General features: G+C 48.3%; 1 protein-coding gene across 1 annotated transcript in view; it reads left to right on the forward strand.

The window, feature by feature from the left end:
• The first annotated feature begins 347 nt into the window (after positions 1 to 347).
• The window catches only part of ESYT3 (extended synaptotagmin 3), a 48,057-nt gene continuing 33,075 nt past the window's right edge, over positions 348 to 15,329 (forward strand). Inside the window, exon 1 of the mRNA XM_019747665.2 lies at positions 348 to 1,066. Within this exon, the coding sequence (XP_019603224.2) occupies positions 731 to 1,066 (336 nt within the window). The 5' untranslated portion in view covers positions 348 to 730. The remainder of the gene's footprint in view (positions 1,067 to 15,329) is intronic.

Raw genomic sequence — 15,329 nt, forward strand, 5'->3', positions numbered from 1 at the left:
GAACTGACACCTGTACAGAAGGTGGGGAGTGAGGGGCACAGGACAGTCCCTGAGCTCCACCAGGTTGCGCTGGCTGGGAGCTAGATCTAAGCTTTATAGATGCTAGAAAAGGAGGCAGCGATGTAGGGCTCTAGGGGCCACTTGGAGGGCTCAGGCTCGGTCAGGCCCACCCTGGGGCTGGGAGGCCCTCTAATGCCCGCCCAGCTAAATATTGTAGACTAGGTGTCAGAAACAGGTTTTAGGTGATGTTTATCCACGAGAAGCCATTTGTTCACATGCCACTGGTGAGTCATAAACCGCCTGGGGCAGCACCTGGTCCACCCCGGGTTCTACCTACCCGGGTGTTGCAACTGCACCATCCGCTGACGCCTGCGCGGGACGTTGAGGGCTCCCTCCTCAACTCCTTCCTTTTCAGACCCCGGCAAGCGCCCGCCGGGTGGCCTGACCCCGCCCCCTTCTGCCTAAGCTGGTCCCCGAGGGCGGAGACTTTTGGAACGGTCGGCTGAGAGCAGAGAAGCGCAGCCGGCTGTGCTTTCCCAGGCCTGGCGCTCGAGTGCGCAGCAGGGAACTCCGAACTTGGAACGCCCAGACGGTGCCCGTGGGTCGCGCGGGGCAGGTGCGGCGCGGCGGTCAGGTCCTCGCGCTTGGCGGACAGATGTGCCCGGGCGTCGGGGCGCGCGGACTTCAGATCAAGTGAAGCTTTTGGAAAGGGCAAGACGGCGGCGGCGACATGCAAGCTCAGGAGCCCTGCGCTTCCGGCGCGGCTGGTGCCGCCAGCTCCCAAGGAAAGCAGCGTGCGCCGGGCCCCGACCCACGCCTGTCTAGCCAGCTGCTGCCCGAGCTCTACACCTTCGTGGCGCGCGTGCTGTTCTATCTGGCGCCGGTCTACCTAGCCGGCTACCTGGGGCTCAGCATAACCTGGCTGCTGCTCGGCGCCTTGCTGTGGATGTGGTGGCGTAGGAACCGTCGTGGGAAGCTCGGGCGCATGGCGGCCGCCTTCGAATTCCTAGACAACGAACGCCAGTTCATCAGTCGAGAGCTGCTAGGCCAGCACCTGCCGGCCTGGGTGAGCCTTGACGAGCTGGGCGGGGGTCGGAGTGGGGCGGATACCCCTGGAGGTCTGGGAGGAACCTGCGATCCGCTGGGGAGCTGGGACGCGTAGACGTGAGGCATGGCAGGAAACCAGCAACCGGCACGCCTGGTCCCGGACCGCAGCCGGCGCACAGACCCTGGGGGCGGTGGCTGTGCCCCTCGCTGCCAGTCAGTTTCATCCCCTTGAGCTGCGAGACAGAACCTGGGTTTCATTTAAGGGCCCAGAGCCTGGCAGAAAAGTCACGGGCGCACCACACCCAGGAGAAAAACAAGGGCGTCTAGGACTCAACAAAATTACTCGGGAGGGAAGCGGGGGGCATTTCTTCCCGTTCCCTGCTGATTCAAAGACCGCTGGGCGCAACACTGATCCATAAATGCGATGACAGAAACTGCAGACTTAGTTGCCTTCAGCAGAAGTCAGGACAAAGGGAGGGAGCCCGGCTAGGGATGCGAGTGCGGGGATGGGGCTGAGAGGGGCAGGGAAGAGGCCGGCAGCTCTGGGTCACGGGCTTCTCTCCCTCCGTCTGTCTGGTAGGGATGCTCAGACATGTCCAGACACACACACACACACACACACACACACACACACACACACACACACACAGAGTCACCCTACAGCTACAAACCTATCTCCTGGTGTGGAATGGTCTGGACTATGGTTTCTCAAACGCTACTGGTACTGAGAATAACCTGGCCCGCTTGATAAAAAGTTCTGGGCCCTCCTCACAACTCCCAAGTGGGACTGAGGCACCCTGGGGAATCTTGTGATCAGGTGAGTGGGGGAAACACTGGTAAGAGGGGTGTTTAGTCGAAGGCTTGGTCTGTGGCTAACCTACCTCTGTGGGTGCTGGAGGCTCCACCCTTCTCTAATCTCTTCCAGATGCACTCAGGTCCACAAGGGGACATGTCCAGTGGCCACCAGACCCCTCATTTCCTCTGGCTTGAGGCTTGTATTCTAAGATCCACCCAGGCATAGGTTCCTCACACCTGCCCATAACAGTAGCATCCGAAGTGGGGTGAGAAGAAAATATTAGAACGGCTTATTTATATTTATTTTATGTTTTAAAAAAGAGAAATTAAGGCTTACTGTATTAGGTTGTTATGGTTGCCATAAAGTACCACAGACTGGGTGGCTTAAACAGCAGAGATTTATCAAGATTAAGATGTTGAGAAGGTTGGTTTCTTTTGTGCTTTCTCTCCTGGCTTAGAGAGGGCCGTCTTCCCTCATGTGTCTTTGCTTGGTCTTCCCTCTGTGATATCTGTGTCTAAACTTCCTCTTCTTATAAGGTCACCAGTCAGATTAGATTAGGGTCCACCCTAAGGGACTCATTTTAACTTAATCCCCTCTTTAGAGTCTTTATAGACCTTATTTCAAAATACATCACATTCTAGGTACTAGGGATTAGAACTTCAACATACGGATTTTGGGAGACACAATTCAGCCCATAACAGTTACTCATATTTAATATATGGATTGACTGTAAAGCTTTGTAAATAGATTTATGTATATTGGGGATTAGGGGGTCAAAGACTTTTACTGCTAAGGGTGTGCAGTAAAAAGTGACAGTGACCATTTTCCTAGGGTAACAGCCATGGGGTCAGTATTTTGGACCTGTCTCCTACAGACTTTGGCCATCCTGGTTGTTCAATGGAGATTTGTGATCATGAAAGGTGTGGACCCAGAGAGCAGGTCTGGACCTGTCCACACTCCGTGTTCACTGTTGAGTGAGCCCAGGCCACCTGTCAGACCTCTGTTGTGACCCCCATGGTGGCCTCAGCCCATGAGGTTGGACATGTGAGGCCTCCCCAAGTGACAGCCCTCCCCTTCTGCCTCTTCTTGTACTAGGGAGGCCTCTAGACACTCAGCTGTATGCAAAGGCAGTGTTTCTGATTTAGGGCAAGAATCAGATCCTCTAGGGGCACTGACACCCCCAACCCACCCCCATCCCTATGCACAAAACAGCATAGAAATTGCTTGGGCTTTCTTGAGAGAGCGGGGCCCAGAACTACAGGGATCTAGCTGACAGGGTGCTCAGCCTGATATGTATGACAAATACAAGAAGGTATCTCTTGGGTTTCCACCCCATAAACCATACCGAAGGCCTGACCCAGCTGGATGTTGGGACACCGAGGAAGGTGACAGTATCTCTCCTTCCAAGAGGGCAATCTGAGGCAGGAGGCAGATGCATAATAGGTAGCTGCTTTAGAGGTCTCAGGGAAGCTGGTGCTGGGAGTCTGAACAGAGCCCAGTCAGGGGGCGCAGGCTTGGAGTGAAGGGCACCCTACTTGCTTTCTGTATCAGAATGTTCCCAAGCCTCCTGTTTCCTTGGCAGAGTCCTGGAGGCCTGGCTTCAGCCTGCATTCTCCAGACTTTCCTGGCTGACTTGGCTGTCCAGTTGGGAGAGCCAGGGCCTGGAAAGCCTTTTGGATGGAGGCAGTGGTGCTGCAAAGGGCGTCCAAGCAGAAGGAGGCTTTTGAGCACAGCACGGAGGTGTGGCATGGCCAGTATATGAGGGAGCACGCGATGGTTTGGCCGGGCTGAAGTGTGAAGTACAGGCTGAGGAATAAGGGCCAAACTGAGGCAGGCTTGATGGAGGTTGGGCCTGATTCTGACGGCCGCAAGGAGTCTGTGGAAGGTTTTGGAAAGGCCCTATCAAACTCAGCATGGAGGCAGGAGTAAGCTGGGGGAGAGAGACCATTTGAGAAATTGATCTGAGCAAAGAGGCTGATAGTGGGGCTCAAGAGGAGGGGGTGAGCGATGTGCAGAGTGGGACTCTAGGTGCTTGGTGGCCTCAAGATTGGGGTGAAAGAAGGATCCAGGGGCCTTTCAGGCCACCTTCTGATTTGGGGAGCTGGGCGCTCGTTACTGGGATTACGAATCCAGAATAAGGAGCAGGTCTGGGGAGGCTGGTCATCTCTGAACACCTGTGAAGAATATGCAAGTAGATGTAAATGTGGACTTTCTGGCCCATCTCGGGGATGATGTGGAAAACCTGAAACCTACTCGACTGAATATTCTTCTCCCATCCTCTCTCTGCCTCCCGAGGAACACATACTGTTTGTGAAGACAGAGAGACGTGGCTCCGGGTATGGTGGGGGCAGCGTGACCCTTGCCCACAATTTTGGAGCACTGGGCCTTTACCTTACGTGTGGACCTTTCAGCATGCCTTCTTCCCTATTTTGAGAACTGATTTCCTTGTATGGATTGAAGAAAAACTGAGGATCTCAAGGGCCTTGTATGTGGCTGCCACACTCAGGCCTCACACAGTTGTATCAATGGCTCCCTGAAGAGCAGCACCCAGCGAGTGTGAGGGCATATCCATCACACCTGCTGCTTGTTAAGCTGTGTGCTGATTTGCACCAAGCCCCTGTGACGGAGTGGAGGCCACGGCCAGGCTGAGCTGAGTGGAGGCACCATCATGCTCCCCTGCCAGCCCATGGCACTCAATTCTCAATCAGGCCGCCCTTCCTGCCCCTGGCCCCTTAGGCTTCTTCTCAACACATCACCCCAAGCTGCTCCCTCCAGGTGATCTGCTTTCTCTTGTTGGGGCTCATTGTCCCCACCTGTAAAAACCAATAAAAGCAGGTTGCTTCTAGTCAAGCTTCAGACCGCTCTGCCCCTCCTCTGGCTCGTTCCGTGGAAGGTGTAGCTCAGAGAAGGGGTTCTGCTTTCAAAGGGGTCCTGTGAAGAACCCGGGGATCCCCTCGCCTCCTGAATGTGCCTGTCCACACGGAGAGGGAGGCAGGGTGCCTCCGCTGCTCATCCTCTGAACGGAAGCGTGGCCGCCACATTTACATGTGAGTGTTCATTGCGCACAGTTTTTAGGTCTATTTTTGAGAGGAATTAAGCGCTCCCTCCGTCAGCCCTCCCTGCCAGGGCTGGGGACTGTGGGGACAGCGCAGTGACAAAGTAGAGCCCTTGGTGCTATAGAGCTGGTGAAACCCCAGTTCACCACTCATCTAGCTGCGGGCATTGAAAGCTGTTTCTATACGCAGTTGTGATGTGTTGAGAGTCTGAAAAGCTGCTTGTTCAGAGCCAGGCACCAGTGAGGGCTCAGTGAGGACCGCCTCTGTGTTCTCATTGCCCAGGCCTCTGACTACCTTTTCCTCATATGAAACTCATTCCCAAGTGTCGCAGCAGCAAACATGTCTTTCTGGAGCAGGATGACGGCAGGGGGTGGAGCAAGTAGGAGGGACGTGCGGAGCACATCCCCGAGAGCCCATCCTGTGGCCCTGGCTCTGCCCGGGACTGTCCTGTGGGTTCATGGAACTCAGCTCTGGTGCTCCAGAAACCACTTCCTCTGACCTTCAGTGCCATTCTTCCATCCTCGGGGCTCTTCAAGACCCTTCTGGGGGTAATCTTTGTTGCTGCACTGCCCCCCAACCCCTGTGGCAGGGCCCTGCTAGAAGCTGTGCAGGCCACACTCCTGGATTTGTGTACCCAGCGGCCCTTGGCTGCTTCATGCATTGATGGTTATTCGTGGAGCCTAGACCAGGTGGCTGATTGAGTTATCAGATACTTGTTTTGCCGTGGCCACGAGTGGGCTGGCTGTGAGAAGGGAAGTTTGGTGAGAGCTCACCTGGCTCAGGTCAGACTGGAGGTGTTTGGGGGACAAGGGCCTGAGGCAGAGTAGAGAGGGGAAGGAACTGTCAGAAACTTTGTCTTTTGTCTGTCTGTAGTCTCAGGTCTGTGCGGCTAGCTCTCCTGCCAGCTGATAGCAATCAGTCTGCAGCTTTGTTAGGGACAATTAACCCTTGTGTGTCTGCGGGGGTGGGAAACTGATGTGATCTGATGGCAGATCTGAACTTGGAGTCTTTGCTCAGTCACTGGAGGACCTTGAGAAGGTCCCGTCTTCTCTGGGTCCCTGATTCCTCTCTGGAAATGATGAAGTTTTAGGAGATGTCCAATAGGGTCTTTTTAGTTAAGGAGTCTGCCATGATTATCATGGCTTTTCTCTGGTGCCCCATGACCATAGGACCCTGTTGCCTACATTTTCCTACCCCCCATCTAACTGGATGTGTCTGGGAATGCCTGCTGAAAGCTGAACCATTCCCCCAAAGCAGTGAGAATTCCAAGGCTCACAGTAGTGTCCCGGGGATGCTGGTCCCCTGGGATGGTCCCCTCCAAGCCTCGATAGCAGCCATTCAGGCCCACAACCAAGGCTGAGTGCTTTGCTTTCCTGGAACAGAGTTTGACATTCCTTTTGTAGGTGGAGCCACAATCTTCTAGGGCCCAGGCTCTCATAGTCTGTCTAGTACTGATACTTTTGTTAATTAGGGGAAGTAGAGGCAATGACAACTCTGAGCTAGTCTGGGTACTCTCAGATTAAATCACAAAGCTCAGTTCTTGGAGCCAGTGTGTGAAACCTCATCGGGACTAGTTTGGGGCCACTTGAAATTGGGGGACTTCTTACCCATGAGGTCCCTGCAGTCCTATGAGGTCATTCCTATGGCTTGGCGTCAGGCCTGTCCTCAGGAAGGAAGAGGCATGGCAGATTTTAATCATGCTCCTTGGGTCTCTGCCCCATGTCTTAGTGATGCTTTAGGGACTTATCATGTCCTGGGCCAGGATTGGGCAATAGGGGGACAGAATGTGGGCCTTCCTCCCTCTCTTCCTCCAAGCCCAGCACAGGGATCTTAGGCATCCTTTACTCAGCTGGCAAACATCTATTGAGGACTTGCAATGTGTTAGGCACAGGGCCGCAGGCTGGCCCACAACAAGAGTGACACACGGTCCTGCCTCAAGAAACCCCTGGGCTAGATGAAGATTCAGAGCCTGGAGAACAGCTTTTTCTGATACAAGGTGATCAGTCCTAAAGGTGGCAGTGCAGGCTCTCAGAAAGCCTGGGGGAGGGGACCTACCCAGGCTAGAAGTGGTCCAGGTAGCCTCCTTGGAGGAAGTGGCACTTTGGTTTGCTGGCTGCGGTAGGGGTTGAGGTACTTTGGGCCCAAAGTTTTCCACAGGTTTGGGCACTTGAGTTCATCATCTCATCCTGAGGTGAGCAGATTCTGGACAGCAACTTCTGACACCCAAACTCATGTGAGACTGCCCATTGCTTAATTTACAATGGGCTGAATTTTTCTGGGGCAGGAGTGTCCACGGCAACCTTTTTTCCAAGCCAAGTGCCTTGAGGACCTGAGTAATTAGGAGGTTATGTAGTGGGTGAGGTTCAGGGCCAAGGGTGGGACAACCCCTGTCCTTCGTCTCTATCGTGGCCCCCTCTCCAGTGGTCAGAAAGCTGTGGAGAGCTGATCACCAGCTTCCACTGGCCTCCTGGCCCAGAGCAGGCAGAGTTGGCACCTTTGTGGGAATATCCCCAGGGACTTTGGGGGAGCCACTGGGAGGTGGGAGCTGCCTCCTGATGGCTGTGAAGGCCACAACCCAGCTACATAAGCAGGGAACTGTGGCCAAGCCTTCCTTTCCTCCTTGCTTCTCTAACCCACCTCTATTAAAGTCACTTCTCCTGGCAGAGTTCCAGGGATTTTTAAATCTCAGGAAACCTAAAGCTTATAGCCCCGAAGTATTCACATATGCTTGAGGAAAGTGACTTCCCTTTTCTTTCTCCTTCTATACTGCAAATAGAGAAGAGAGTTGAGATGTTTTCCCCATGGGAACTATTAAAGGGATGAAACCCATTTTCTTAATACACCCGGTTATTTCAAGCCAACGGTCTGAGACTTGACGGCTTCTGGCCACACTGGGAGTCAGGACCCATCTCCTGCAAACCCACCCTCTCTATAGGAGTGCAGGGTGGCCATTCTTGCTAAGTCCCTTCCTGTGTGCCAAGAGTCATGAGTCCTCAAAACGCTCAGAGTGACAAGCTAAGGAACTTCTCTAGGACATAGGATGGTTCAAAACCCCAGAATCACCCACTCCATTCCTTTGCTCATGTGCGTTTATGTTTTTAAAGTAACTGGTTATAAACTGGTTAAATATCTGGATTTTCTGGTCATTAAAGTAAAACTATTCCCATTGTAAAAATATTTGGAAATGGCCTAAAAGTAAAAATTAGAATTAGCATTTACCCAGTATCTTCACCCAGAAAGACATCATTATGTTGGAGTGCCTTCTTTTGTACAGAATGTGTACGTGAAAGCAGTTTTACAAAAACTTGTACCCTCTTTTTTCTCCTTTACCTTCTCATTTTTTATGTTCTCAACCTTCTATTACAAACATTCTCCGAAAACATGTTTTTAAGGATTATGATATCCCTAATGTGAATATACCATAAGTTGCTTAGCTGATGATTTTAGTTATTTCTAAGGTTGCCCTATTCATATGGCTAGCTGAGGTGGGGAGCATTTCCTGTATCTGTCTGGAAGTTCTCCTTCTAATCTGCCAGTCTGGCTCCTTGCCTCTTTCTTCAAGTCCAAGCTCAGACACCTGCTCTAGGACCCTTCTCCTCTGGTCCCCACAGTACCCTGAGCGTGTTTCTGTCACTTTACTTCCCATGCTGATTTTCACCTGCCTATTTTTATGTCGGACTTTTCCTCCCAACTGAATGCTGTTTTAAGGCACGGCACGTTTCTTGTTCATCGCTGTGCCCTCAGCTCCTCGCTCAGTGCCCTGTGCCTAGTAGGCTCGCAATAAAAATCTGTTACACGAATGCTACAGTGAACGTCTGTATATAAATCTTAGTCCATGTTTCTCAAGTTCCTTCCTGTAGATTCCTGCATAAACTGATCTATCAAAGCTTATGAACATTTTAAAGATTCTCATTCCCACTGCACTGTGGCTTTATCAGCATTGCAGATTATTATTATTTTTTATTTTTATTTTTTGGCTTTTTACTAGTTTGCTATGCAAGAGAATAAGGTTTTTTTAACCTCCAGGTATTACCAAAGCTAACTGGATTGTCGAATTCTCTAGCAACTTACAATCACACTCAGGTCTCCTTGAAAAAATGACAATGGACAGCTGAGGGCACTCCCTCTCTGCTCCAAGCCCTTGTCCCTCCGCCAAGGGTGATGGGCTCCTGGCACCAGTGTTCTTATCACTGATGACTGCCTTTGGGGTTTCATCTGCTCACTTGTCCTTCTGCTGGGTCCAGCTGACTTAGGCCAGTTTGCAGGCTGGGTGTGTAGTTAAGGAGCCTGTGGATTCCCCCAGAGCAGTGCTAGCCAGAATTTCAAGTTGGGAAACCAATTATTTCCCTTCAAGCACTTTTAGCAGGGTAATTTTAAACAGAAGAGTGGGCAGATTTAAAAGCAGTTTTCATGGCTGAATATTTGCCACTCAAGAACAGAGGGGAAAAAAGGGACAAAGGCTCTTTATCAGAAGACAAGTGAGTGAAATTGAGTGCCCCTTTTCTGGTAGAGCAGGAAACCCTGTATGTGCACCCACAGAGCAAGACCTCTCTTGGGAAGACAGGAGCTGGCCTGAAGTCCAATGTGGCCTCCTATGTAGGACATCCCTGCAGGACACCCAGAATGAGGGGTCTCTTCTCTGAGCCTGGGGAGGGGCTTGGCTACATCAGTTGGAGTCAGCAGGAGTGTGTGAAAGACTGCTTTGGAGCAGACAAAGCCATGAGGCTCTCTTTTTTCCCCCAGCAAAGAGGGTGTATGTCTTTGTGTATATGTGTGATTCTGTGGAGGTGTTTCTTTAATTCTGGGTGTGTGTGTGTGTGAACACATCTTGGTGTGTATGTCTCCATGTATGCGTCCATGTATGCCTGTCTGTCTCTGTATCTCTTTGTATGGGCTGCTCCCATGGGAGGAGCTATCCTTCCTGTGAGAAGGAACGAGCAGGTTCACCTAGTGACATGCAGGCCCTTTCAGTGAAGCTCTGCCACCCTCTGCCTCCTGAGAGGGTCTGGGGGCCACAAGCTCCTAAGCAGGCCTCCCACCCCAACCCCAGCCCATCTGTGGGCCCTGTCTGGGCCCCTGCCATGATGGGAGGTAACCAGCACTCTGGCTCCATTTCCTCACTGCTTTGGAATCATTTTTCCTAAAGGCCTGCAAAATAAAGCACACGATCTCCTAAAGACAGAGCGTTGATGAGGGACTCTTTGGTGGCATCTGCTAGCCCGGAACTGTGACTTAGCCTGGTGTTTGGTGTATAATCGGTCTCTTCTCTACTCAATCCTGCCCCTCCTGCTCATTACTGCCCCTCCTGTGACAATGTTCACAAATGCTGTCATGAAAATATTAGCCCACTTTACCTGGGCAGCTTCTGCCCAAGTATACTAACAGCAGCGAGAGGTGTGTGAGCTCAGGGAGGCCTCAGATGGGGCTGAGGCTCTGTCTCAGCTTCTCCTAGGGGGGCTGCGGGGGGAGGAGCAGGCAGCTGAGATCCTAGTGACCTGACCAGGGCCCGGGAACTTTGCAGTTTTCCAGGCCTGCTTTGGAGAAAGGCTCACACCTGAAATATATCAGTCGGACGACTGTTGATGTTTCTGCGGGGTGGAACCTTATTAGAGTTGCTGCATTTGTCTCCATTTAGAAGTGGGTTCGTGTCCATTATCTCTCTTGACTGTAGATCGAGGTGGCCCAGGAATTAACAGCCTCACTTCTTTCAATGATGAGGAACCTGCGGCTGAAGGAAGAGAGTCAGGAGGAGCCCCTGCTCCTCGGGAGGCCCCCCAGTTGCACTCCTACTCCTTTGCCTGTCTACAAAAAGCAGCCTTGGGTGTGAGTGGTTCAGCTCTTAGGGGAAAGGGCAGCGCCCAGAGCCAGGCAGCATCATGATACTGTGTTTTTCACCTGCTGGCTTTTGCCTCCCCTTGTTCTTTGTGGTACAAATGATAGTCACTTTGTAAAAGAATTGAGGTCTGTAAGCTGCTGGTAAGAATTTGGTGTTCTCCCAGGAACACACCTGGAGACACATGCTGTGACTTTGGAGTCTTAGTCAGGAACCCCAGGGGACACAGGAGCCACCTTCTTCCAAGGCCCCAGCAGGTCCTCCAGCCTTTATTCCGTGCACTCCTTCCATCTCCTCACCACCATGATCAGAGCAGCCTGGAGAGCTTGTTAAAGATGCAAGTTTCCAGGCCCCGCCCCAGTCCTTTAAGGCCCTGACCACAAAGCCACATCTTAACAAGCTCTCTAGGTGGTGTTTTTGTACAGAAAAGTTTCAGAACCCTTTGCATTGCCAGGTGGTGTGGGTGTCTCCCCCCTGGCTGGTCCCAGATACCCCCAGCCTCATGGGGAATTGGAACAAAAGTTCAGCGACATTAGGACTCAGTCTAACAGTGAGCCACCTGTCTTCCTGCCTTTCTTTTGTTTGCCTAGTGAGGGGAAGACACAAGACAGGCTCTGATTGGATGGATCCCTTTGTCGTGCCTCACTATGGAGCTCCCTGGGGGCAGAGTTTCCCAGGAGCACCTCACAAGCATTGGGCCCAGCCTCTCGGTGCCTGTCTTTATCAGGGGTCACAGATCCCTCTGCCAGTCAGTGGAGGCCAGGGAAACAACAATCAACCATGGCCCTTCCCCCGTGGCCTCAACCACTTTCTCTGTGTTATTCTCTCATTTTCTATTCTCCCTTCTCAGTGGTCTCCCAAAGGGCAGAGATGCAGGCATTGGGACACCCACTAGAGATTTGCTGGCTTTGAGTCAGACAGAAATGGACACACAGTCCAGGTGACCTTCTTCTTGGCATGTACCTGAGGTCAAAGGTGTCAGAGTGTCTGCACCTACAACTTCCAACAACACTCACCACTTCTGGAGCATTCGCTCTGAGCCAGACACTGAGCACTTACATGCATTGTCTCATTTCGTCTTCTCAGGAACTCTGTGGAGTTGGAAGTATTGTGCCCATCTCATACATGAGAAAGGTGGGTTCACAAAGGTGGAATTTTAAATACACAAGGAATAGGTTGTTAATTAAAAAAAAAACACTAAGAAAGGGACTTCAAAGGATGACATTTCAGGTGGAGGAGGGGGAGGGGACATGGATGAGAAAAAGATTTGAAGGCTGGGCTCAGATCACACACAGGTGAGATCAGAGTTCTGGTCACCTGGGTGATCTTGGCAAAATGGGGATAATTGCATTTTTACTCTTCGCCTTATCCAGCCCTAGGAGGATCAAATAAAGATGTCTATGGATTGCTCTCTGTAAGCTGTAAAGCATGGCCTACCAATAAGGACTCAGGGCCCATAAAGGCAATCCTCTGCTGAATGAGACTTTCTACCCAAGAGGAAAACATGGTGGTATTTAAAGAAGAGGAGTGAATGGGGTTCGGGGGATGGAAAAGCACAGACAGCTCTGAATCTAGGTCTCAGCTGTAGCTTTCTGACCTCTCTGAGCCTTAGTTTCCTCACGTGTAAAATATAGCTTGTTAACCTAAAAATAAAAGTCCTTTCAAAGTGAGAGGCAACAAGCATTTATTTGAGATCAAAGAATAGCTATTCAGGAAGCATTGATTCAGGCAGAAGCCCAAATAATGTCCCTATTAGGAGACAAAGGCAATGGGTATTTATGAGAAAGGGAAGTAGAACAATTACATCAAAGGAAGGAAGGCATTTCTATTGGTGCAGATTAGCCTACACTGTGACTGATTCTAAACAATATTTTTAATTTTCAGTCCAGTAATCATATCTGCTTTCTTGTTATTTTTGCAAACAGTTCTTTGAGGTATCATGTTGCTTTAGGCCCAGTCCAAAGGTTATTTTGCCTTGTTTTAACATTCCAAAAGTTTAAAACATAAGACCTACAAGACAGTTCCTCTGGGACGGCAGCTCTAGCTCCACTTATTGTTTTACATTTCCCCTTTTGATCAAGATCTTTCCTTGAAAGCGTTGCTGATCAATTATCAGAAAGCAGCACTGATCACTTATTAAGAGCATCATTAGTCCTCCATTGTTGGGATGGTTTATTTTAGGCATGGCATGTTATTGTCAGTTCCTCGTAGCCAGGCAGGCTGATTCCTGGTATATTATGTCCCCTGTAGGAGGGAAAATGGCTTTCTTTTTTCTTAGGAGCCTTAGGTCACATTTGAGCAACAAGAGCACCAAAACAGAGAAAAGCTTTCCCGTCATTTCTCTTTAAGGGCAAACATCTTCTATAGCTTCTTCAGGTTTCTCATTGGAAGTCTTATAGGTCTTAATAATCATCTCAAAACATTGAGTAGCCATGATCAGAGTGGTATCTTTGTAACATCACGATATGAAAAACAACAAAAACAAAGTTTTATAAAAGCAAAAATTTCTATAATAACAAACAAATGCCAAGTCCAATTTGAAGAGTAGATTTGAACCAGAGGAAATACCTGAGTATAGTAAGCAGAAGATATTGGAGAACCACGAAGCATTCGTAGGCACTGTATTTAATTATTTGGTTTATCAGGTTTTATCTAGGTCTCTATTTTATCAGATGCATTTTATCCAAGTACAATAAAAAGTATTAACAGCAGAGTAAAACCCACTTTGTTCAGTTAGGAAATGGTCAAGAGCAATTTTATTGTCTAATATAACTCATCTAAGGGAATTTAAAGATTTTTCCTGGTTGGCTATTGTTGTGGTTATTGTAATACCTCCCCAAGGCAAAGGTTGTTTTTTGTTTTTGCAAATCTGATACTTTCATGACATCATCAGGCATTGGACATCTTTGACTGTGTGTACAACCAGTTGTACATTTTGACCTGTGAAGTAGGTTTAAAGATGATGCTCAATGTTGAGTTATCGTTCTAGTCAGAAATTAAGGGGAAAAAGGAAATAATAACTATTATAGTGAGTGCGTGGCTTCTCATATTATTTGTGAGATGGGAAGGAACGGAATTAAAGTAAGGCAAAATTGTAGGTTGTACAAGCCTGGTTCACAAACTTGATTTAGTTGTCCACTCAGATGTTGCACTCTTCACATGGTAGTAATTTTGAACTTCAAATCCTTTGTTAGTTTAGCTGTCCGGTGACCTATGAGAGCTTTCTTTGAATTGAGAACCATGAATCTAAGAGGCAACACCTCTGAATTTGGTTATACATGGATTAGTTAAGAGTACCTGACATTTTGGAGGGATCAGGTAGAAAGGAAAAGATAAATGCTTTAATTCTGCTTACAAAAGTATACGTTACCAAATTGCTGTAGGTCATAGGTAGCTTAGGAGAAGAAAAAAAAATTCTTGTATCTGGAAAACAAAGATCAAAACCCAGTAATATTTGATAGAAAAAGTCATGAAAATTACAATTATTCGTGTCAGTTTATTTAGCCCCATGTTATTCTTATTGTCTGGATCTTTTTGTTAGCAGTTTTGTGGATCCAGTTATCCTTAGAGTTCTGTAAATCTCTACTGAGTTCAGTGTTGTGTTTTTAAAATTATAATCTCTTTGAAGATGAAACACGTTTATGGGAACATTTTTTTCCACAGCATCAGAGTAAAATAATAATTGTCTGTAAATGATAAAAGACTTAAAAATGGCCATTGTTAAAGATCTGGTGAGAGTTCATTACATACATGTAAATAAGGTAATTAACTTAGATATCCATTCCATCTTAGTTTGACCATATATATATCTTTTTTCTCAAGATCCCTTCTCCATGAACCTTTTGCAACTTCCACAAATCTTCCACAACATACACAAACCTTCTGTAACTTTCACATACCTTTCAGAATTTGTCCTATCTTTTCCTTATTTTGAAAGTATCATTTTACTCTAGGACAAAATGTTTTCCCTTTTTCCTTCCTTTACAAAACAAAAACCCTGTCCTTTATATCTTTCCTTATCCAAAAAACACTATTTCTCTTTTCACTCAACAAAAATGTATCTTCATGCTGTATACCTTGGTCTGCCGAAAACATCCTATTTTCTGTTTATAGTTATTTTGTTTTATCCTTATTATTTTCTATGAGAAAACCCATAGCTCTTTCACAGATCGGCTTTGGCAATGGAGCTTATACAACAGTTTGTATTTTAAAAAGGCCTTTTTATTTCCCCTTCAGTCTCTGTGGACAGTGTTTTGGTTAGTTCCTGTGTGTTTATATTTCAAAGACAAAATTTATAACTTTCAGTGACAGAGAAAGATTGTAAATTAGCATTATACCACGACATGTCAGAATTTTATATAATTTTTAGAACATTTATATTAATAATATATGTATATAAATATAATTATTTTTTATATTATAATGCTTCCCATGTAATTTTAGCATATCAAATAGGCCTGATTAGTTTAATGTTTGTTTTTTATATTGAGAGAAAGCAAACTTTTTGAGGTGTTTCAGGGGACCTCTGGAACATTCCAAAGTTATTTGTAGATTAATAATACTTTATTTTGATCCCAATTTTGGGAATTTTGTCAAA

Source organism: Rhinolophus sinicus, linkage group LG10, assembly GCF_036562045.2.
Source record: "Rhinolophus sinicus isolate RSC01 linkage group LG10, ASM3656204v1, whole genome shotgun sequence".
In the NCBI taxonomy this organism is placed as follows: domain Eukaryota; kingdom Metazoa; phylum Chordata; class Mammalia; order Chiroptera; family Rhinolophidae; genus Rhinolophus; species Rhinolophus sinicus.